This window comes from Carassius gibelio, chromosome A18, assembly GCF_023724105.1.
Source record: "Carassius gibelio isolate Cgi1373 ecotype wild population from Czech Republic chromosome A18, carGib1.2-hapl.c, whole genome shotgun sequence".
Classification (NCBI taxonomy): Eukaryota; Metazoa; Chordata; class Actinopteri; order Cypriniformes; family Cyprinidae; genus Carassius; species Carassius gibelio.
The window spans coordinates 24,819,238-24,842,210 of record NC_068388.1 but is presented as its reverse complement, the minus strand read 5'-3'; the positions used below and the strand labels follow the sequence as shown (position 1 = coordinate 24,842,210).

Sequence of the window (22,973 nt, the reverse complement as noted above, 5' to 3'; positions counted from 1 at the left end):
TACTGATAGTATGTGCAAAACTGGACTCTTTTATTGCTACAGTGCAAGGTTATTGCAGCAAATACTGTACATGAAGAGTAATGTACTGACAAGAGATTGATGTTGAATGCCACACATGGCCTCTCATGACTTGACACACTTTTCCGCTTTACAGTCATGTTTCATTTCATGCATCACCAGCAGGCTTGAATTTTAACTACATGAGTGATTATTTTTTGTGTTCAGCTGACTTTTAAAATATTGCGTCTTCTAATGCACTTGTGCATTTAGTCTAAGTTCATTATTTGGTCATTGTCTGAGCCCTGGGCTTTCAGTCCTTTAATGCAGATAGTATGGGCCTCCTTGTTAACGCGTGATTAAAGTTTCATCTTTCTTTTCTTTCTCTTTGCGTTTTAATGTGAGTGTGCTTGTGCAACCTCATGCATTCATGTCATGGCAGGGAATTTCCCTTTTGGCTTAAGAGTGGTCAATCTGAACTGAATGAAGTATGTCATGATTCTGCTTCACTGTCCATTCATACCACATCCATTAACCCCCACCGCTGACCCAGCACGGCTCAGGAGGGGGTGCATGCCTGACCAGGGAAAAGGGAGGTAGAGAGGGAGGATAGATGCCATGCTGGTTAAGCAGTCAGCAGTCTCACACTCCCTCTCTGTACTCCTGAGGACTGGAATAAAGTGACGAGTATGCAAGTGGGATGTCAGCACATGCCTTGGCCCGGTGGAGTCAATATGGGAATATGACCCTTTTCTTTGGCCCGGAAGGGCAGGGAGAGTTCAGTGGCCGCTAGTTTCCCTACGATAAAATGCTGACTGGCTTCGACCACAGCTGGTGGTTGTACACACAGAATTCTGACTCCCAACCTCTCAAACACACACCACCAGCTGTTAATACATCATGGAAAAAGGCATTCACCTTTGCAAGCATGACAGAATGAAAGCTAAAACATGATGACTCCAGAGCGATGTGCAAGATGTGATATGAATCATTACTAGGTTTGCATATTATTGCATGCACAAGGGCCTGCTCTCTTTTCACACACCGTTGCAGAGTTTACATTTACAAATGCACTGGCACATGAACATGCACAAACACTCTCCAACACACATGCACAAGATTTCTCGTCGGATGGAAAATCAGTTGTGTGCTAAGAAAGTGCTGATACTTGTAGCGGGGGTTGCCAAAATATCATGCTATCTTGCTAAACAATTTCTCAAGACGTGCTCCCTCGAGTTCAGCTAACAGTGAATGTTCAGGCCAGGGTGAATGGAGTGCACTGGGAAATACTGTAAAATCCACATAAGACTTGTTTACTGGTGGTCTGCTGCTTTCGTCTTTTGGAAGAATGGATATGTGCACCTTGCTGGTGCCATTGTTTAGCACAAAGTGCTTGTAAGAGTGTAAAGCTCTGGCAGACTGGCACAAATGATAGTTTCTAGCATGTATGCGTCGTTAATGCGGAGAGGCCGTAGCCATTAAGCACCTGATCCCAGTTTGTATTGGGTCTTAAATCAAGACAAGCGAGCTGTGTCTTGAAGACAATGGCTAGTACAAAAACATGCCCACCTTCCCCTGCCCCTCATTTGCTTTTGACTCTGTTTATACAAAAGTAATGAATGGCTGAATTCAATCGAGTCACACAAAAGTTGTTTAGAGTTCAGTCAAGATTATCTGATTTACCCCGGAGACACGTAGTGCATGACGAGACAATGGGACCTACACAAGAACAGGATAGCTTCGATAAACTCACTTAAGTTCATTAATGGAACTGCTAAAATAAGATTGCATATTGAGTTATCACAAAACAATCTCGAGCAACCCAAAAAGATTGACCGTGCAACCTGCTAAAGAGCGTACAAGTCATTCACAAGTATGAATCATGTGTTGTGGCACAGCACAGATCTTAAAGCGGCCTTACGGTCAAAGATAAACCCATGTAACATCTGCTACCAAAATGGATAATGTTGTTCCTACCCAGGCAGTTTTGCTGTGCCAGAAGTATTCAGCACTTTCTTTGAGCTTTGCTTCGAAAGGGGCGTAGTCAAAATGCTTGACAACAGGGTCAGTCCTTTCATCTTTGCCCAAAGTCTACTTAGCAGTGTGAAATGAGTCAGCAACAACATGAGAAACAGCCAGGGGTTACCTCCCACTCATTTCGGACTAGAGAACTAACCCTTGATGTGGATATCTGCTCTTCCCTTTCTCCTTCTTTTTCACTCTTGCCCTGTGTCCGTCTCAGGGTTCAGTGAGTGACAGGAATGTCTGAGGTTTGGGTAGACTGCCTATTGCCCACCTTTATCTGATTAAGACACTGCACTCTCTCATCTCGAACCCCTGCTAGGCCCCACTTGTACACCCTAACTTTAGATACCCGCACACTGAGCACTCGTGCAAAAGCAGTATCCAAGCATTATCAGGTGTGTTAAGAGATGATAATTCAAGCAGGCAGTCATCTTCAAGGGTGCATCTGAAAATGGCCTAGATTCCCAAGTTACATAAGAGATAGGTTTCTGTAATATCAGACTCTTTGCACTTTCGCCAGGCTCTAAGTATGCCTTGCTTACCTGACAGCTGTGCAAACACGGATCTGGGTAATCAAGGTTAGTATGATGAGGGTCTCTGATTACAGCTTTTATAATTTGTTGAACAGTGTACAAGTCACTTAGAAAATAATTTATTAATGGGAGGTGTAGGGCATGCTTAAGGTTTAGAAGTCACTGGATTAATATTTGATGCTCAAAACTGGTTCGCCAGACTCAGGCCTCAAGGCTAAGATGAAATACACTTAGATCAGGGCTTCTTGCCTACTGTTAGTGAATGACTCCCCCTTCACATAATGTCCAATGGCTACATGACTCCCCTGTCAAAAATGATTTCTGGTGAACACAGGTTTTTATTGTTCCCTTTAAAGTTTAGTCATCAAAGGGTGAAGGGAGGTTCAAGTTATTGGCACAGGCTAATGGCACAAACAAACTTTTTCAGAATCCTTAGATGCGTCAGAATGACTGAACCATACGTCAGAGCTGTTTTCTCTGTAGCATACTTGTGAAAGCCATTCTGACCCACTTCACTGTTTTGCAGTTTGAAGTCTTCCCAATAGTTATCTCTTGCCCTGCTTCTCTGAAATTCAAAAGAACAAAACAAAAGCAAATGACACAGCATGTCCCAGAGCAGGGAAAAAATAACAACCCCAGTGTATTTTTTCCAAAATTTTACAGGATCCATTTTCTCCCCTGTGTTGCATGTCTCTTTTTTCCCCCTGCGTTTGTCTCTCTACCGTCTGCAGGCCACATGGGCTCTTTCCTTGTCTCCCTGGCCCCTGATGTGGCGTCTGCCTAATGTTGTCTTCTCATCCCGACCACGTGCTACAGGCTAATTTCTGAGTCACAGCCCCTACCCTGCTGACTCCAGCACCCACCCCTCCTCCCATAAGACATTAGCCCAACCCAGTCCCTCTGAGGCTTTCTGGTGGGCTCCAGACCACCTCCTGGGTGGTGGGAGGCCCTTGAGGTGAGTAAGCCAGCCAAACCGGTGCCTGCCTTTTCATGCCACACTTGTTTTTCACTGTGGCTGTTTTGCAGATGTCTACCGAGTACAACAGAGAGACACTGAGGTTGGCGTTGGATCTTGAATTGAGAGGTAGAGGAAGACCTGTTCCCAGATTCCACTCTCCCATCAGTGTATGCACTTTCACCAAGTCACCTGTTTTAGGGCTCAGTAGTCGGAGCTGGTTTTGTAATTATCCTACTTTTGTCTCACCTCTTTGAACACAGTTCCTATCTCAGAGGCATATTGACAGAACACTTCTGGCGTCCAGTCCAGTTACATATGAGATCTTAAGCTGTTCTCAGGTGTTTGGATGTAGCCAGCTTTACGGTCTCTCTCGGTTTGTGAGTGGTACTTGATGTACAGCTGAATAGAAGGCACATGATCCTTGGCAGTCACAGGAGCAGCTACAGCTGGGACTCCTTCTCGTTCAACCTTTTTCCCTCTATCTACATATTTCTGACAGAGAGGCTCTGCTCGTGTGATTTAGGGACGAGAGCAGTTAAAGGCTTTTGTGTAGGTGTCTGGACCGGATCCAAGAGGCGGTCATAATAAGGGCTAGTCTTTGACAGTGTTCACTTACACCAGTTCAGCATGGTGGGATCTGGCAACTCACCCCTTTCGCATGAAACCACAGAACATGGTTAATATGACTTTTTTTTGTTAGCTTATGCGAGTGTTCAAATGGAACCTGTTTAAAGCATGTTATATTATTCCTTACACAGTTTAGAACTGCAGAGATGTAACTCGTCATGCCTCTATGCTTTTCACTTCTTCTGCTTCCTGCAATTTGATGTTGATATTTGTCACCAGAGAGGATTTTACTAAAATTACGTATCACTTTATTCACTTGTGCTCTACAGTCCGATGTGGATTTCAGAACAACTTCCAGCCATCCATTCATCCCCTTTGGGCTTGTGAACTCTTTTCATTGCTACAGTTGTGGTACTTTTCTCTGCGTACAGTTAATTGTGTAATTGGTGCATTTAGAACTGAACTCAAAGGCGCATTGGTTTTTAGGTCACAGATACAGAACAAACTCACACAAAAATCCTGTCCACATTAGCGACTGTAAAACAAGGCAGGAATGTGTGGCACGATACATAAAAACAATGCGGCCTGTGGGGAATTCATTTACAGAGAAAGCATCTGTTGGCCATCGGCTGGTTCCACAATAGCAGAAACCATTAGCTTGCTAATTGCATGCAGAGCTTTCCTTCCTTCATTTCCCTGATACTGAAAGCTTCTTGCTCATAAACGTAGCTCAGGCATGACTGACTACTCTTGTATGAAGTTGCTTTGATCAGAAATGCTTTTGGACATATTTATATCCAGTGATGGAAACATGTCTTTCTTTTGCCCCTTCTTGAAGTGCTGCAATTTCAGGTACGCTAAGAGGAGGTTATTGGAGGTTTCTAAGAAGAATATTGAATGAAGAGTAAACTGTTTGTCAAGATATGCATTTGTTTGTTCAGAAATCTAAACAGTATGATTCACTGATACAAGTGCACACATGGTCTTTTAGAGGTGTTCACTCCTGCAATGCACGCTCTCAAAATTTGCATGCTGCAAACCGCCTCCGGTTTACTTTGCAGTATGCATAGTAGCATCACTATATGTATCTCTGTAATGCTTAGCATGACAATTGTGGGCAGTTGAAAAGAATAAATGCAGAAAAAAAGCAGTTGATCAGCCCTAGTCTCTTGTAATGCAAACAGTTATGTTTTGTCAGCAGCAGATCAAGGTACAACAGTGGTTGCCATTTCGAGCCTACCAGATTGAACATTGAATTGTACAACTCAATGAGCAAGAACTTGCCAAATTATGCCCATTTTGAAGTCATTCCTGAAGGTCATTAGGATTTGAATGCTCAGTTTGACACATTGATGGTATTGTGTGTGTGTGAGACCATATAGTAAACCCGGGGAACCCACTAGCTGGGTCTTTAAGAATTGCCACAGTGTTCCAGGGCAGGAAAGCCCCCGACGCTTGACCCCAGCACGGTGGATGGACCCTGCACTGCCTTTGGGAACTTAATCGTGGGCTGCTGCTATTCCTGTCTCGGCCCGACCCGATCTGCGTGCTTTCAGATGGAAATCTAAACAGTGGGCAGAACAAGCGCTTCTCTCACTGGATTCCCCACCCTTGACCGTGCCTTGTTCAGGGTGGACCTGCTGTGTGAATGGCCCTCCTTCATGTGGGCCAGGTTTAACAGCCTCACTGTCACACGCTCTGAGAAAGATAGAGCAAAAGATAAAGAACTGAAGGTGTTTTGTGGGCTACCCTGACACCCTGCTGAGACACAGCTGTCAAAGGGCAGAACCCAAGTTTTTTTGCAGGTTTGGTGATTCTTTTGTCCTTTGTACTGAGCTCTACATCCTCAAACGACTTTATTTTCAGACTGGAATTTGATGGCGTATGCAACTCTGAATTGAAACAGAAAGAAAGCGAAAAAGGGAAACGCATGTGGGGTAAAATATGCTAATTTGACATACAGACACAAATATACCAAGCACAAAAAAGCATTCAGAAGCTCAAATACCATCCAGACTGTTAAGGGACTTGAATGAGCTGTTTGGCTTTTATTACACACCCACTCACTGTCTCTCACGCACTTAAGACAGACCCCTCAGACACACAAATACAGACACACACTCATTCTTTGAAGTGTGTCTAATTTTACAATGGACCATTAACACTATCATCAGTGTGTGATGTGTAAGGCTGAAGATCGGCCCTGGATAGATGTGTGCATGACATTAAATACTATGGAAAACACTGAATGGACTTGATGGGCGGGACCTGTGGTCATGCCAATGGTGATGACTTCCCTTTGGGGACTCCATTCATGTTGTCTGGGATGCTCTCACATCATGTGACCAACCACACCCGACTACATGAGACCACCAGGGCCTCATGAACATACTCACATTTTCACAACCCCATGACTAATGCACAGAGCTCACACATGTGAACTTATACTCATCCACACCGCCCAATCCACACCTGCACTGTTTCCATATGATATGAAGGTTTTCTAGTTTGGACTGTATGACTCAGACCCAAGATCTTTTGGGCCTAAAGCAGTTCAGTAGACAGAAATATCATGGCTTCATATTTACTGCTATTAGCAATGTTTAGTTGCTATCTATGGAAATTAATACAATCCTTGTTTAATTATTTTTACATTTTTCATTAAGGTAATGATTCATTTGCTTCATTAAAGAAGTAGAGAAAAATAAAAAATAGGTTACCAAATTAGTTTTCAAGGGAACTTTATGTTTTATGTTTTATATGAATGTAACTCTTGAAATTAAAATACCTAAACCAAATTCTGAAATATCGTGATGTACATTGAACTAAATATTTACCTTCAACCAAGAAGACACAAAGGGTTAAAATGAATTGGTGAATAGTTTATTTGATCAAATTAATTGTATGTTTGATCAGCAAGTCATTTATTTACAGACAAATTAATTAAAATGAATTGGATTTCCAATGGAATATGAGAGTAGTGTTTTATTAAGTTTGTCATACTGTTTGATGACTGTGATTGGCCAATGATAATGTCAGCGTTCAAATTCACAGAAAGCCTCTTCCAGCTCTTTTGGAGGCAACAGCGGGCAGATTAGATCAGTTGATGTAAAGCTTTTCTATGAAAAAGGCTCACTACCCTTTCACCTCAGGTGTCCTTGCAGATTTTGATAAGTGAACATGGAACTTAATGCAAGTGAACCACACAGATACTTTACACATTAACAGAATCTTGACGTTTGTCGTGATTTTGGCTTTTTGTTATTTTATCTAAATATACAACCATTTGAAATCACCATGCTGCTTTTTCTTGTTAAGAAAGCACTTTGCATTTGTTACTAATGTAAAAACCTCACTGCAGTTTGTATGCTTTATTTTGTCCAAACGCAACGTGATTCCCTTACGAAGAAAAAAGGAACATTCGCACTTGACCAGGGTCTTCCGGTGTCTTTCTTGCCAGTTCTGGCCTTGTATCACCAAATGTGAAAATGGCCTGTTCTGCAGTGAATGAAGCTGCTGATGTCCAGCTGGTAGAATGGCCTCTCTAATGTGCAATTAAACACTGTAAATGGAGACTGCAGCATCTCGCTCTAATCGAATCACACAAGAGCACTGCATTGTTCTTCTCCATTTAGACGCTCCGCATAATGCATCACCGCAAGTCCTTCCCTGTTTGATTCAACCAGGGTTGCAGATCGGGAGAAGGAGCTGGAAGGAGGTTAGGAGGGACAGCTGTTGTGCATTCCTGGCTGGGTTATGTCGTGATGTGGATTGACAACAGCGAGCGCAAACCCTTGTGCTTGAGTCACAGTCGGCCATTTTTTGACGGCCACCAGTAATAGAATAATCACCCCTCACCTTGTGTTTTTGATCACATTATTGTCCTTTCTTCTTCACTCGGCTTTGTGACATTCTTCAAACCCTCAGGGTTTTTTTTTTTCCTAGACCCTCTTCTCTCTCGAACCGCCACCCCGACATTCCTAATTGGATCAGTGGAAGTCACTGGGCACTGTTTAATTCATCAAAGCCCTCTCTGTGTCCTGCTGGGTGCCCACGAGCAGAGAGGGCGAGCTTTCCAACACTGAGCTGTCTGTTCGATGCCCTGCAGCCTGGTGTGACATCATCACCCGTCTACCACGACCTCTGACCCCTAACTATTGACCCCTGCCAACAGAGGCCCCTGTGTCTGTGAATGGAGATGGAGATGGGGCAGCTTGCTGGGCGGAAGGGATTGTGGGAAGGTGTTCATTGATGTAGAATCTGACCTGTGACACACACTCTGTGTGTTTGCAGACTGTCCTTGGCTCTGAGCAGCAGTCTAGGAGGTCCGGGTGTGTGTAGGACTGCAAGACAACTACATTTCACTGTGACGCTAAGAATGCTGTATTTAGTTTTGCTGGATATGATGATTTAGTTTTTGACACCAATTAACTTTTTTTCTGGAAACTAATTTTGTGGAAGTCAAATTCCAATAAATAAATAAATAAATAAATAAATAAATAAATAAATATTGGAATTTGACTTGGAATGTAGGATATCTTTTGTTGTATTTTTTATTTTATTATTTTTTTTGTAAAATGAAGAATATTTAGTGAAACGTAATATGTGTTTTAATTTATTTGTCTGGATTTATTTTATTTTACTCATTTAATTTAAAGTATTACATCTAATTTTATTTGTATTTGAAAAGCATTTTTATTTATTTATTTTTTAATTTATATTTTGTGAAGTAATGCAGTGTTTTCTTTGAATTGACATGGTTTGACTTGATTTTACTTAAATAAATATAATAGGTAAAATGATCATAATTTGTTACTTGAATTTATTATTTTATTTTAGTAAAATGTATATCTTATAACATTGGAGGATGCTTTTTTATTTACTTATTTTGTTTTACTTTAAGCAAAAACGTAAATAAAATGCGAAAAAAATAAAAAAATAATTTTGTAAATTAAAAAAAATGTGTGAAATGTTTTATCTTCAAATTATTTTATTTGACTTTTTTTATTTGTATTTCTTTATTTGACCTATTTTTCTTTTCTTTTTTTCTTTTTGTGTGTGTGTGTGTTTTCTGAGATTGTGTGATGACATTTTGTCTGTGTTTGGTCCAACAGATCTTGAGTGTGCGGATGTTCCATTATTGACTCCAGGAAGTAAAGAAATGATGTCACAGGCTCTTTTGGCCACATTCAGCGGCTTCACCAGGGAGCAACAGCGGCTCTCCATCCCAAAAGGTGCAATTCTGCAGCACTTACATCTAAATAAAAACTCTCTCTAATAGAATAAATACTTTCTAGAATAAATGTTATATCCATAGATCTGTAGCTCTCTCACGCTTAAGGGAAAGTTTCTGGCTCAGTATTCTGTAGCACTAGGCTGTTATTGAAATACCACAATCAGATGGCCTAAAAAGAGATCTTGCTAGATAGGCAAATGGCACTTTGAAGCAACAGAGGTTATGAATTATGTTTCCCAAACTATGGCAGACCGCAAGATGGCTTAACTTGCTGTGTCTGGAGAGGCTGAAGTCTGTGTCAGGTCTGCGTCTGTCTGGAAATAGTTGTGGAGCATGTGCACAGCCGAGAGAGAAAGAGAGAGAGAGAAAGAGAGAGGGAGGGTGTCTAGGTCTGTAGGCTAAAATTACAGCTGTTTCAGTTCCTCTCATCATAGCATCAAATGTACATTGAGATCAGCTGATAATTTCACATGAGCCACTGGACCTGGGACTAAATACTGTATGCATCAGCACTACAAGTTCACCGTATTAGTTTCTTTAGAGTTGCAAATGCACGCTTACTTAAACATTCCTGTAGTTGATTATGAAACAAAAACTTACTGTATGCTTCTTTAATTTAATGCGATCTGCACAATATACTGTATGTCATACTGTCTATAAAATACAAATTCGATATGCATGTAACACTGAGATGAGACGTGTGCCTGTCCCCTTCTCTTCTCTAGACCCCCGTGGGTGGACAGAGGCCCACGTTAGAGAATGGTTGACTTGGACGGTAAATGAGTTCAGTCTGAAGAATGTGGACTTCCATAAGTTCAGCATGGACGGGGCCCACCTCTGCGCGCTGGGAAAAGAGCGGTTCCTGGATCTGGCACCAGACTTTGTGGGTGACATCCTGTGGGAGCATTTAGAGATGCTGCAGAAAGGTAGAGACCCTTACCTCCTCACTGCAATCAGTGTCATTTTACTATCATTGAGATACGGTAATACTTTTTCTTCATATTTTTTTTGGGGGGGGATATTTTTTGTAATTTTGTTATTTTTATGATTTTTAAAAATATGTTTATATATATATATATATATATATATATATATATATATATATATATATATATATATATATATATATATATTTTTTTTTTTTTTACGCTTTATGTTATTTTAGTACTTAAACTACACAAAAAATAGAAATGTTGTGTTGCCATTTAGATCAAATAAAACCATTTTTTTAATATTTTAGTTTTTCAGTAAATTATGATTATTTTTTAATGACCGTAATCTGAATGTTATTGTTAAATATATAATTTTTTTGTAAAATAATATATGAATAAGAATAGTATTGATAATTCATATATTACAATTTAACTTATTTAGTTACTTAGTTATACCTACTGTTGTTCATTAATCAAAATTAGAAACTTGCATTAAATCACAAAAATGCATTAATATTGTTATATGTATATCTGTATATCCAGAACTCTGAATGCAGCACATCCCAACATAATTTTGAGCTGTAATGTTATCTATAAAGATATTTTTACAAAAGTGTATGAAATCATCTTTAGCATATTTTATAATCTTTGCTGTGATTTTGTAATGTCAAATGCTGGAAGCATGCAAGAGGTTTCACATTTTAAAAGTCTGTAAAGTAAATTCCACTCTGATATGCATTTCTGTTGCACAATCTAATCTGTTATCCACCACGTTCAGCTTTCAAAGTGTGCATAGGTTCAGTGATGTGTGTCATTTTCTTCAAACAGAAGACCAGAAGCATTATCCCGTCAACAGTCTGACCTCCAGTTTACAGGAATGCCGCTACCCCTCAGACTACTTGTTCAGTGAGTATCAATCCTTGGTGTCAGTATCTGAGCACACGTTCAGCACTTCAGTCATGACTGTACTAGATGTCATCGGTCCATGAAGGCAGTTGAAGAAATCCTTTTTCACTTAACGCCTGCATGAATGGAAGAGTTCATTCATAAAATGTCTGTATTAACTCACCGATATGCCATTCAAGTCTAACCTTATTTATAGAGAAATTTGTTGATGTCAAGCTAAGAAGTATTATATTTGCTAATAATCATATACTTGCATAGTGACAGTGTTTTTAAATGATTAGTTCTGAATTTAATCTTTAATCTAATATTGACTGATACAATAAATGGTCGCTCATTTTAGCCGATAACCGATAATGTGTACCGATATTGTAACCGATATACCATGCATCCCTTAATTTAAAGTCTTCTGAAATATACGTTTGCTTTCTTTTTGTCTTCCTTTACTCCAGATTATGGCATAGAACATCCTCAGTGTGTCCCTCCGTCAGAATACTCCGAGCCGAGCTTCATCACCGAGTCCTACCAGACCCTCCACCCGATCAGCTCAGAAGACCTGCTGTCGCTCAAATACGAGAGCGAGTATCCCAACGTGATACTGCGAGACACACCTCTCAACCCGCTGCAGGGAGACTACTTCTCAGTCAAACAGGAAGTTGTGTCACCTGACAACATGTGTGTGGGTCGCATTAGCAGAGGTGAGTATGGGCCAAAGGTCATGTGTTTCGTTGGAAACGAAACTGAGTTCATGCAAGCTCTAGATTAACATGGTTTAAATGTTTGGGAGATTGAAGCTAATTCCTTTTATCTTAGATGCACGTTTATGATCTCCCATCGGGGCTTAAATTGATCCCCATCGCCCCCACAGTGATCAGCAGTGTGTGGTCTTCACAATGCTGCGTTATGCATGCATTACCTGGGAATGAAGTAGACCGTTGGGTTTATTTGTGGTTCTATCTTACACCATCTTGAGGTGCTCTCAACTGCGGTGGGGAAAAAGGAGAGAAAAACAAAGCTGTTTGCTTCAAAGTGAGAGATGTTTGAAGCCACAGAGCGCTGGAAGCCGTCTTTTGTGTCAAGGCGTCCCATGTGAGGTTACGCTACTGGGGTACAAGGTGTTTTTTTGTGAACCCTAGGTTCTCGTAAGGAGCGAGAGTAAAGCGTGAAAAGAGCGTTCCGGTTTCTCATGAAGTTTCTTTACCTCACGTATGTCTGGTTTCGCTCCCACTCGTCGAATAAACAGCCCGCCTGTCTAACCATCATGCAGCAGAGCAAATGATCAAGATTTGGATTGGATGTTGAGATTTGTTGAAGTCGCTTGTATATTTTTGAAGAACGCAGAGATTTGGGTTTATGCCCTGTAGGTACACACAGGCTTTCTGTGGAGTAAATCCCAGCTTTGGCAACGGCGCTCTTTGTTTTTTCTGTGTGGGAAAGCATTTGTGGTGCCACCAAACTTACATGTGGCTTCAATTTTTCAATTGAAGATTTCGGGATCAGACCCAGCTCTTATATTATCTTTCATTCTGTAATTGACATTCAATCGAGACCAGCCTTTTATCTCCAGCTTGGCCAAAAATAGAGAAGCAATTTGTTTTCCAATTAGAGAAAACCCAAATATTTCCACATGGAAATCGTGTAAGAGAAAGACAGTGTGGTGTGGAGCGGTTCTGGATTTTTCCACGTGGTTGAGTCTAGACCGCTTGTGAACAACTCTGGCTGTCGTAGATGCAAAACTTTGCACCCTCTATAACCAAAGGCCAGGGGCCTCATTTATAAAACACATGTACAATCAGATTTCATTCTTTTGCATCAAGTGAAGAAAACAATCAGCATCTATGAAGTAAAAAAAAAAAAAAGGCGTGCAACTGTTTTCACTCTTTGTATACCATTAATTAAAATAATCCAACAGTTAATTAAAATGTCAAGATAATATGCATTAATATTTGCAAATGGGCAACTGCTTCCTAATAAAAACATCACTGAAATGAGATAATAACTTAAATATAATTTCCTGAAAAATTACTACTACTAATGACATTTTTTGGAACTTTTTTAGAAATTGTTGTATGTTCATATTAAGGAAACGTTCGGTGTTATTTTAGCATAATTGAAATACTAAAAAAGTGTCTGTGTGTGTGTATGTTTATATAGTTTTTTATTTTATTTTCAGTTTTAGTCATTTTACTACATTGTTACATTTATTTTCTAAGTTATTTTAATTTAATTTCATTCATTTATTTTTTTATGAATGTCGTTTTAAATGAATACCCTGATCTTTAATGGAAAAGCCTGTCAGTTAAAAAATTCAGCATGCTACTATACACTGTTCTTTTTTACTGTGTAGATATTTTGAAGAATTTCCATGCTCCTCTTTTCCATACAACATGCATCCGATCAAAACACTGTCTGTTTGAATATGTGGAGTGAAAATTGACTGTTTAATAACAGTGAAATCTCTGTTGCAGGTAAGCTGGGAGGTCAAGATTCGTTTGAGAGCATTGACAGTTTCGAGAGCTGCGACAGACTGACGCAGTCCTGGAGCAGTCAGTCATCATTCAACAGCCTACAGAGAGTTCCCTCCTACGACAGCTTCGACTCGGAGGACTATCCCACTGCACTGCACGGACACAAACCAAAGGGTACCTTCAAAGACTACGTACGAGAGCGCTCGGACCTCAGCAAGGACAAACCGGTCATCCCGGCGGCTGCGCTCGCTGGCTACACAGGTAATTAACTCGAGTTAACCTGAATTCAATCATTCACACTTCACCTACTCACATGCATTAAACCCCAAATGAGTCAGAATTCAAATAAACACAAGACAGAAGCCAGAGACATGAGACATAACCTAGTTTCACAGTCATACACAAGGCAAACAGGGACAATAACAACAACTTTACTGAAAATATATATTTTTTTTTTTCTACCATATTATTACCATGGTATTTTTGGAAGTACCATGTAAATATGATATCACATACCATAATATATATAATTTATGATATGAAATACTATATCTAAAAACATGATATGTTTTTCTATACGTCATAAATCATATTATATTGTATATCATATAACACACCATGTTATATACAGTATATCCTATATATCATAGCAACAACCATATGATGTTATTGTATGTATCGTATCATATCATAAATCATGTCATATTAGATACCAAAACCATGCTATTTACCATATCATATTAAAAACCATGTTATTCCTTATATGACATTATAGATTATATTGTATATCTTATTGCATACCATATCATATTAAAAGCCATGCTATTCTATAAATCATATCAATACATATTATATTGTATATGTCATTTACTGTATATCATTATCATATAGTGCATGTCATATCATATGCTATATACCAACAAACATATGCTTTTCCATATATCATATTTTAGATAATATTGCATGCAATTTTATGTACTTAATACCATATCAAATATTTAAAAAAGAAATCTTATTAAATATATTTCTCAATAATAATGCATGCTATATATGTTATTGCATACCATAAAAAAGGAAAAAAAAAACAAGTGATATGCTATTCCTTATATCATAAATCATATTTATATATCACATTGCATGCCATATGGTATAAAACAAATATTATGTTACTTTATATATCACATAACATCATTTAAAAAAGCATATGATGTTATTCCAAATATCATACAGTATATATATTATATCATATGTATGTATGCATACAGCAGCAAAAGAAATGAAATCTGGGTGATGATCAGCAAGCATTTGGAATCACACATTTGTGCATGTGTCCTGCTAAACGAGGTGCATGGTCTCGTGTCACTGGGACAAGGATCGGTGAAAACGAGTCGTGCACCAGTTCTGAATGCATTGGTGCACTTGGTAACCGCAGAGTCATGCCAGTGTTTTTTTGAGCATGACTGCAGCAGCGGCTTGTGCGAGCGGTTCACATGAAAACACAGGCAGACGCTCGCTCGTTCCCTCACGCTCCCTCCCTGTCTCGTTCTCGTCGCTGCCACCAGCTCTCCGTTTCTTTCTCTGCTGTTTTCATCTTGTACTCTTTATCTGCGGCCCACATCTCAACCCATTTCCCAGGTCGTCTTGGCAACAGAGGGTGCAGCACAGAGTGATAGCAGTCCTGTGCACTTAAGATGAGAGCTCCTTTAATCGGCCCATCTTCGAGGGGCTTTTTTAACCTTGTGCTATACGTCTCAAACCTACCTGCTCATATATCTGAAAATGCAACAGAAAAGCACTTCCCTGCCATAAAAATAATGAACATGCACGCCCCACTCACTATGTGTGGCTCATTTCATTTCTATTTTGGGAAGCTAAGGTTTCTTTGAGCATATAAAGGACCGTTTTGCTTGTCTGTCATCTTCTCCATACTAGATCCCAGCTCAAAAACGAGACGTAATAGCCATATTTCACGTGTGAGACTGTAAAATATGTTTTTGTGTGTATTTTGTTTGTGCACATGCATTTATATAATTGACAGAACTACCTGTTTTTTGTTTTTGTTTGTTTTTTTACAAGTGTTACCGCAGTGTCAACACAACAGCCTTCAGAGTTCAGAGATGAGGTTGATAAAGACAGCAAGTGACAGAAAAGATCTATTTGCTCTCAGAGCTCTGAGGTTTTCATGTTTGTCATCATTAATCACATACGCACGTACAAATCCATCAGATCTGTGAGGAGAGCAGCACAACCACACTACCACAACACTTTCTTCAGCGACGGCTGATTTTTAACTTTATAGGGCAGCTTCATTATAAAGACGCGCACACACACACATTAAAGGGACAGTTCACCCAGAAAATCAAACTCATAGACCACAGAGGGACGTTGAGAAGAATGTTCACTCTGCCTGTTTTATATATTTTTTTTTGTTTTTTTTGTTTTTTTTACATACAAAGAATGTAAATATGGTCTGATTTGACCAAGCTCCAAAAACAACAAACACATAAATAAAATAAAAAGCACCACAGAAGTGGCGTAAAAGTAGTTAATATCACTATGTATGGCAGTTCAGTTCTTCTGAAACAATATGATAACTCTCTGATTTCAAAATACTCAAGGATCAATGACATTAGCCATCACTGGCAGCTAGTTTGGTAGCACTTTACAATAAGCTCCCATTAATGCATTAACTAACAAAGACGATATTAACAATTCGTTATTAATCTTTGTTAATGTAAATTAATAAAAATGCAACTGTTCATCATTAGTTTGTGTCAGCTCTGGTCCATTAAATAACTTTTGATTGTAATAATGCATTAGATGTCAAAATTAACATGAACTAAGATACTAATAAATAAATAAGTATTTTTCATTGTTAGTTCATGTTAATCAATGTTGTTAACTAATGGACCTTATTATAAAGTGTAACCATTATTTTGTTACTTTTTTGGATATTGGTCACCATTCATTTTCATTTTATGGAAAGGTGCAGCGTGAACATTCTGCTAAACATCTTCCTTTGTGTTTTATGCAAGAAAGAAAGTCATACAGATCTGGAATGACATGAGGGTGAGTAAAAATGTCAGTCCACGCAAAAACTATTTGTTTTAGGGTTAACTATCCTTTTAAGTTCAGTGCCAAAAATCCAGGTTGTTTTCAGAAATCCTTGTCTTTGCTTGTGTGATGTGCTGTAATCATGCACTCACTTCGAGTAAAGTGGTCTTAATGTACTTTTAAAGCTTTGCTGAAAGTCTGCGGTGGATTTGTCTGTCAGTCTGAGGGTTTGGTTCAGGCGTGTACGGTTGATTTCTGTTTCTTTGGGTGTAATGAGGGTGTGTTACAGTAGCGAGCTTATGGAATGTGATTTAATGCATTTACCTACATAAACAGATTACTACATTGATCCAGATGAGTGATTGTAGTGATTCATATGTTTAGACGGAGACAGAGAGGCAGGCAGACAGAGGGAGAGAGATGGAATGAACTGTTGAATTGTTGATGAGATAATCTGTTTCAGAATTGCATTAGTGTTTTATTGCATTATCGGCAAGGATATTTTTAGCTGGATGTAACACGCAGTGGGGAATTGACTAAGAAAGAATTGTGCCTGCTGTTATTGTCATTTATTTTGCATGCGCGTTGCTTTCCTGCCTAATTCACCAAAGGAATAATGCAGATTAGGTAACTGAATGAATGCAGCACACAGTCTATGCTGAAAGTAATAATGTGACAAAAATAATATGTCTTCTGAATAATGTGCTACTCTAAAATAAAACAAAAAAATAAAAATAGGGTTGCACCAGTATTAAAATTCTGCCTGATTACAATATTTATTTATTTTGCTGATGAACGATAAATGGAGAAGATTAAAGTTATATACTACTGTTTAAATAACTGAAAAATAAAAGTAGCTTGAAATGCATATATATTACATTTCATATATATTTCATTTATTTATTTATTTTTTATTTTATTTTTTTATTTTTTTATTTTTTTTACTTTATTTTATGTTTATTTATTTTTTTATTTGCTGATAACCAATAAATTATCAAGATTAAATTTCTACATACTACTTTGTTTAAATTAATAATAAAATATTTTTTGATGTGAATTATTGAATTTAGGCATCACAACATTGACTTATACAGAATGAAAATGTGCATCACTAGACTTTGAGGACTTTTGCAGGGAGAAGGAGTTAGAGTCTCCCTCTTCTCTTTGCTCTTGTCTTGCAGCAGGTATGATATGAAACAACAGTTGGTTTTAATGCACACAAACCACAAGATGAAGAAAAAGCCAAGCTTATCTAGCCGGGTGCATGAGCTGCTCTGCTGCTGCCTACACACTGTGAAGTCCTTGCACTACAGATCTCGCGCTGTAGGTCAACACGACCACATAAACCCTACACGCTAGTCCTCAAATTGCTTCTCACAATCAAGTGCATTAAGATGCACGTTTGCAATTTTTACATGTCTCCTTAAATATCTAACCGTGCAGAAAGGTTAAAGTCTTTAAAGCTGACCCCAGCACAGTCAAGGGCAAATGCAAAATTAAAGCCTGTGAGAAAAGCCTGTCGGTTTGCAGATGGCCACCAAGGGCTTCACTCTCTCACACCCACACAGTCTTTCACACACATGTCGACATCACACACATGTGTGCTTTCAGATACACCCAGGCCACATACAGACATATACATCATGGTCTGCTTGACCAAACACATTTATCCGCCAGATATTTAGCCTTGGGGCAAAATCCAAATGATGTCAGTGCTTTGGAATTCACATAAAGAGTAGGACACGCAGTCTGAGCAGTAGCCAGTCAGTGCTCCATTGTGTCTCAGCCATCTCTGATTCACACAGAGTGACATAAAGCTAATGGCATGTGAAACTCAGTTTGGACTGGGGTCCCAATACTAACTTAACAGCAGGAAGTCTAGAACCGAGAATTCTAGAATGGAAATAACATGGGACTTTGATATGTCGTGCATGTAGATGGTATTGAGATTTTGTTGTGAGCATCCTCCACAGAGCTGTAGTAAGTCATGGTGTTGCTTATCTGTTCAGGCAGCGGACCCATCCAACTCTGGCAGTTTCTGTTGGAGCTCTTGACGGACAAATCCTGCCAGACCTTCATCAGCTGGACTGGAGACGGCTGGGAGTTCAAGCTCTCTGACCCTGATGAGGTGAGCGGTTATACAGTCAGTGGACCACGTGTAGTTGGGGAGGGTTCGATTCCAATTTTTTTGTTTATGAAGAATATATATTACATTAAATTGATGCATTTAGCAGACACTTTTATCCAAAGCAACTTATAGTGCATTCAGACTAAAAGTTGTTACCTAACACGTGTTCCCTGGGAATCAAACACACAACCTTGCACTTAGTTTAACTTGATGCACTAAAATAACGAAAACTAAAATTTTAAAAAATACAAAATATATATAGACATTTAAAATGAAAAGTCTAAAAATGACAAAAACGCAACAGATTTTCTAAAATATTTAACTAAAACTAAAATGACAACAGGAAATACAAAAAAAAAAAAAAATCTCATTCAAAATCTCATAAAAATTATTATATCTCAGTGATGCTATAATAACACTGGCATTACAGTAATGACTGGCTATATCTTAAAAATGCATTAACATACTAAATAAATGTGTATACAATGTGGAAATCATTTGGTGTTAGAGATTGACCGCTGATACAATAACAAGCCTTTTTTTATGCTTATATAATAACACAGTTATGTGTGCCCCTCTGACCCACACACATATGTCAATAACATGTCGCATATAGATAGTTTAAATGATAAAGTTAAGATTAAAGTTAACAAATGCCTCTAATTTTATTAATTTAAACAGGCCTTTAAAATTTGGGCAAAAACTCGTAGAAGTTATGTGTTTTCATGCATTTTATTTTTGCATATGGTGATTGTGAAACGTGAATGTATTTATTAATTGAGTAATTTGGCCCTCCATACAGAGCCAGTTTGATTCAGCTTAGATAAAAAGAAGTAAACTATCATTAGAAAAATGTATTGTAAATGAGTTACATGTACTGTACGTGTATAGTAGATAAATTCAGGTAAATTCGGATATTAAATAATGCATGTTGCTGGCTGCTGTTCATCACACGCTTACCACACAGTGCCATTTATTGTTTGAAAACCAATGATCTCTAGTGGTATCTAATCACTATACATCGGTCCCAGCACTGTAAGAAAGCGAGCAGCATGCTTGCACACACACATGAATCTCATGAACAGACAGATATTCTACGAGCGATCTTTGTGTGTGTTCGTGATCCTGACCGGTGTCTCCCTGACCTCTAGGTGGCACGCAGATGGGGCAAGAGGAAAAACAAGCCCAAGATGAACTACGAGAAGTTGAGTCGTGGTCTGCGCTACTACTACGACAAAAACATCATCCACAAGACGTCGGGCAAGCGCTACGTCTACCGCTTTGTGTGTGACTTGAAAAGCCTGCTGGGATACACTCCCGAAGAGCTGCACACCATGTTAGACGTGAAGCCCGACATGGATGAGTAGACTTCAGACACAAGTTTGGAAACAATAAGGCTGAAAAAGTCCCTTACAGACTCTGGAATAAAATAAAAAAACAATGGGGCATTCAATCACATTCCATCTTAACACTTAGTCGTGGTCCAGTCTTGTTTTGAGCTCACAGGGGACGAAAAAAGAAAAAAAAGAGCAAGCGTCAAAACATTCACCAAAGTTAGGAATCCGTAGACTTTGCGCCTCTGTGTTGTTTGTAATTCTGCTGGAAGGGGAAACTCTGCGTTCAGGTGGAAACTGTTGTTTTGACCCAGTCGCACAAACACCAGGAAGGAACAGAGGACAATAAGATGGACATTTCTTGGACTCATCGCTCCTGTTATTAAACACGTTGCCAAAATTAGAGACAAGAGGAATATCGCAGAAATATTTACGATTGAGTTACGCACTGTTTCTCTCTCCTTGCATACACAACCACGAGGAAGAGTTCTCAGCCGGACCGAAAGAACAAAAAGTGTTTTATTATTTTTTTATTTGATAGTTTCTTAAAGATCTATATGTGTCAGTATTAATTTGTCGTATTGCGATGCTGTCCGGACAGAGATTGCACCGTTTTGTACATTTTCATATGAAGGTTTCTTGAAGTCAAACTGTGCTTAGATAGTCTCTCCGCTTCTTTTAAGGTCACGGTTGGTTACGGTTTGCTCTTACCACAGTGTCCATAAGCGCTGTTTTTGATCACCAGATCAGAATAGATACCAGAGTCTCGCCCTTTTCAGTTGAAAGAGACGTACCTCAGTCAAACTGAAAGACGCATATGAAAGCGGCCGTTGGCTTCTCAACGGTGACACGCTTGTGGTGAAAACGAGGTGTCGTTTTATCACTCGTATTAAGACAAGAGACATCAAACATTTCTTGCCTCGGTTTCTTTGTATGTGAATGGTTTTTGATAAAGCTTTGCCTTAATATAGCACATTACATTTATGAACTCGCTGTGCTTTCTCAAGGTTGACTGAAACGTGTGGGTTGGTGACAACTGAAATGTCACTCAACCGGGCCTCAAGCGGTTTGCTGGCAGCGCTAGACTGAACCGAAAACAATAAAGCGAGGCCTTTTAACCTTGAGACAGACGTGGCGATGTTAGCCATGTTGAAAAGTGCACACTTCAGCATGCATCTGGATTGGCTAAGTACGTAAGATGGATATCGCAGCAGAAACCAAGGATCTGTTGGGCTGCGTTCGATTTTCCTGATGGTTTGTGAAAGTGTTAATGTTAGCGGCTGATGTAATGGTAGGATTGAAGGAAGACCAGATCATGCTGAGACTTTCGGCAGCTTTAAAGATGATGATGTGTGCTACTACTGGCTAACAAGCGTCAGAAGATCAGAATCATAAAAATGGGAGCAAGTTCGTAATGCTTCGTTTAAATGCAGTATCATGGACACTGAACTATTTTAGTCATTGCAGGGTGTAACTTAAGCCAGAGTTATATTATAGTGTCCATGAAATGAATAGCGTACTTTAAATTGAGCTACTTGGAGTAACTGCACATGAAATGTCAAATATGTTACCAGTATTTCCAACACTTTACAGGTTAAAAAGACTGAATGGTTTTCTTCAGCACAGCATTTCAGTCTGTGGGAAGGGTCTCGAGAACCAGACCTTGTGGGAAAAGCCAAAGTAAAGAAGATTCATCTAGAAAAACAAACCTTGTTGTTTACAGTGGCAGAACGCTACCCATCCTGACTGGTGTAGCTTTGGAATTGTCTATTTTTACAGATAACGTTTCATAAAGTGGCTATATTAAACAATAAACTGGGAGCACATTCAATATAAAAGTATTTAATTCAGAGATGAGCTGCTTTCAGTCGCAACAACCCCAAAAAGTGCTACGTCACCCGAACAATCAGTTTATAGTGTTAAAAAGTCTCTCTGGAATAACACGAAGAAAGCATGAGTTTGAGCCAGCGTGACTTTATTTTTTAATTGTCATTATTATTTGACAAGGTCCAAATCCGAACGCAGTCTGTCCTGATTGTAAACGTTGCAAAAGTGATGCATTTGTGTGAAAATGAACACTTTTGACAGATGCATAACTTGCGTCTTTTTTTATTTCCCCACAATTTTGCCTTGTTTTGTATATTTTATATTTCTCTATTTTTTTGAATTTTAATGTATTTAGTTTCACAAACATTTTGATATTTTTCAATAATTTATATTTTATAAACTTTGAAATATGAGATGCAGACAGCTGGTGCTTTCGTGGGGGGAAAAATAATAAAACGGTAGCGCAGGACAAAATGTAGCGAATTTTCTTTTATATGAAACGAAAAAAGTCAAATTTACGGATTTTAAAGACCTGTCTGCTTCTACGGTTCTGTATAGATAAGGCTGATGCTGGCCCATCATTATTTCCGCTGGATAGTTTTATAAACAGTAGCTTCTATTTCTTATTGTACTTTCAATTGTTATGTTATTAAAATATATGTGGAGAAAATGATTAATGTGCGTCCTCGTTATTTCAATGTGAATCTTTCACCAATAATGCTGAATCAAAGTCGCATGAAGGAAGACACACCCATAGCAAGCCAACGCTCGCACAAACACAGGTATGAAGTTACAAACACATGCAACCATCACCTTGCTCTCTCTGCAGCGCTGCAGGCTTTGCGGCAGATTTGTGGTTTTGTTTATTATGAGTCTTGGTTAAATGAGAAGCTCATTTCTTTCATTGCTAATCATCATGAATACCACAGCTGCAGTTTTTCATCGAGCTAAAGTTGTCATATCACGGAAAGACATTGGTTATTACCTTTGATTCTCACACTTAAGATAGCG

General features: G+C 38.9%; 1 protein-coding gene across 2 annotated transcripts in view; it reads left to right on the top strand.

The window, feature by feature from the left end:
* LOC127934191 (protein c-ets-1-B) overlaps nucleotides 1-22,635 on the top strand; it is a 44,075-nt gene extending 21,440 nt beyond the window's left edge. For both annotated transcript variants that reach the window (XM_052531412.1, XM_052531413.1), the window contains 7 exons: nucleotides 9,195-9,314; nucleotides 10,042-10,242; nucleotides 11,077-11,154; nucleotides 11,604-11,849; nucleotides 13,620-13,880; nucleotides 18,683-18,801; nucleotides 19,953-22,635. In XM_052531412.1, coding sequence (XP_052387372.1) covers nucleotides 9,195-9,314; nucleotides 10,042-10,242; nucleotides 11,077-11,154; nucleotides 11,604-11,849; nucleotides 13,620-13,880; nucleotides 18,683-18,801; nucleotides 19,953-20,168 — 1,241 coding nt within the window. In that variant the 3' untranslated portion in view covers nucleotides 20,169-22,635. The remainder of the gene's footprint in view (nucleotides 1-9,194; nucleotides 9,315-10,041; nucleotides 10,243-11,076; nucleotides 11,155-11,603; nucleotides 11,850-13,619; nucleotides 13,881-18,682; nucleotides 18,802-19,952) is intronic.
* Nucleotides 22,636-22,973: the final 338 nt, after the last annotated feature.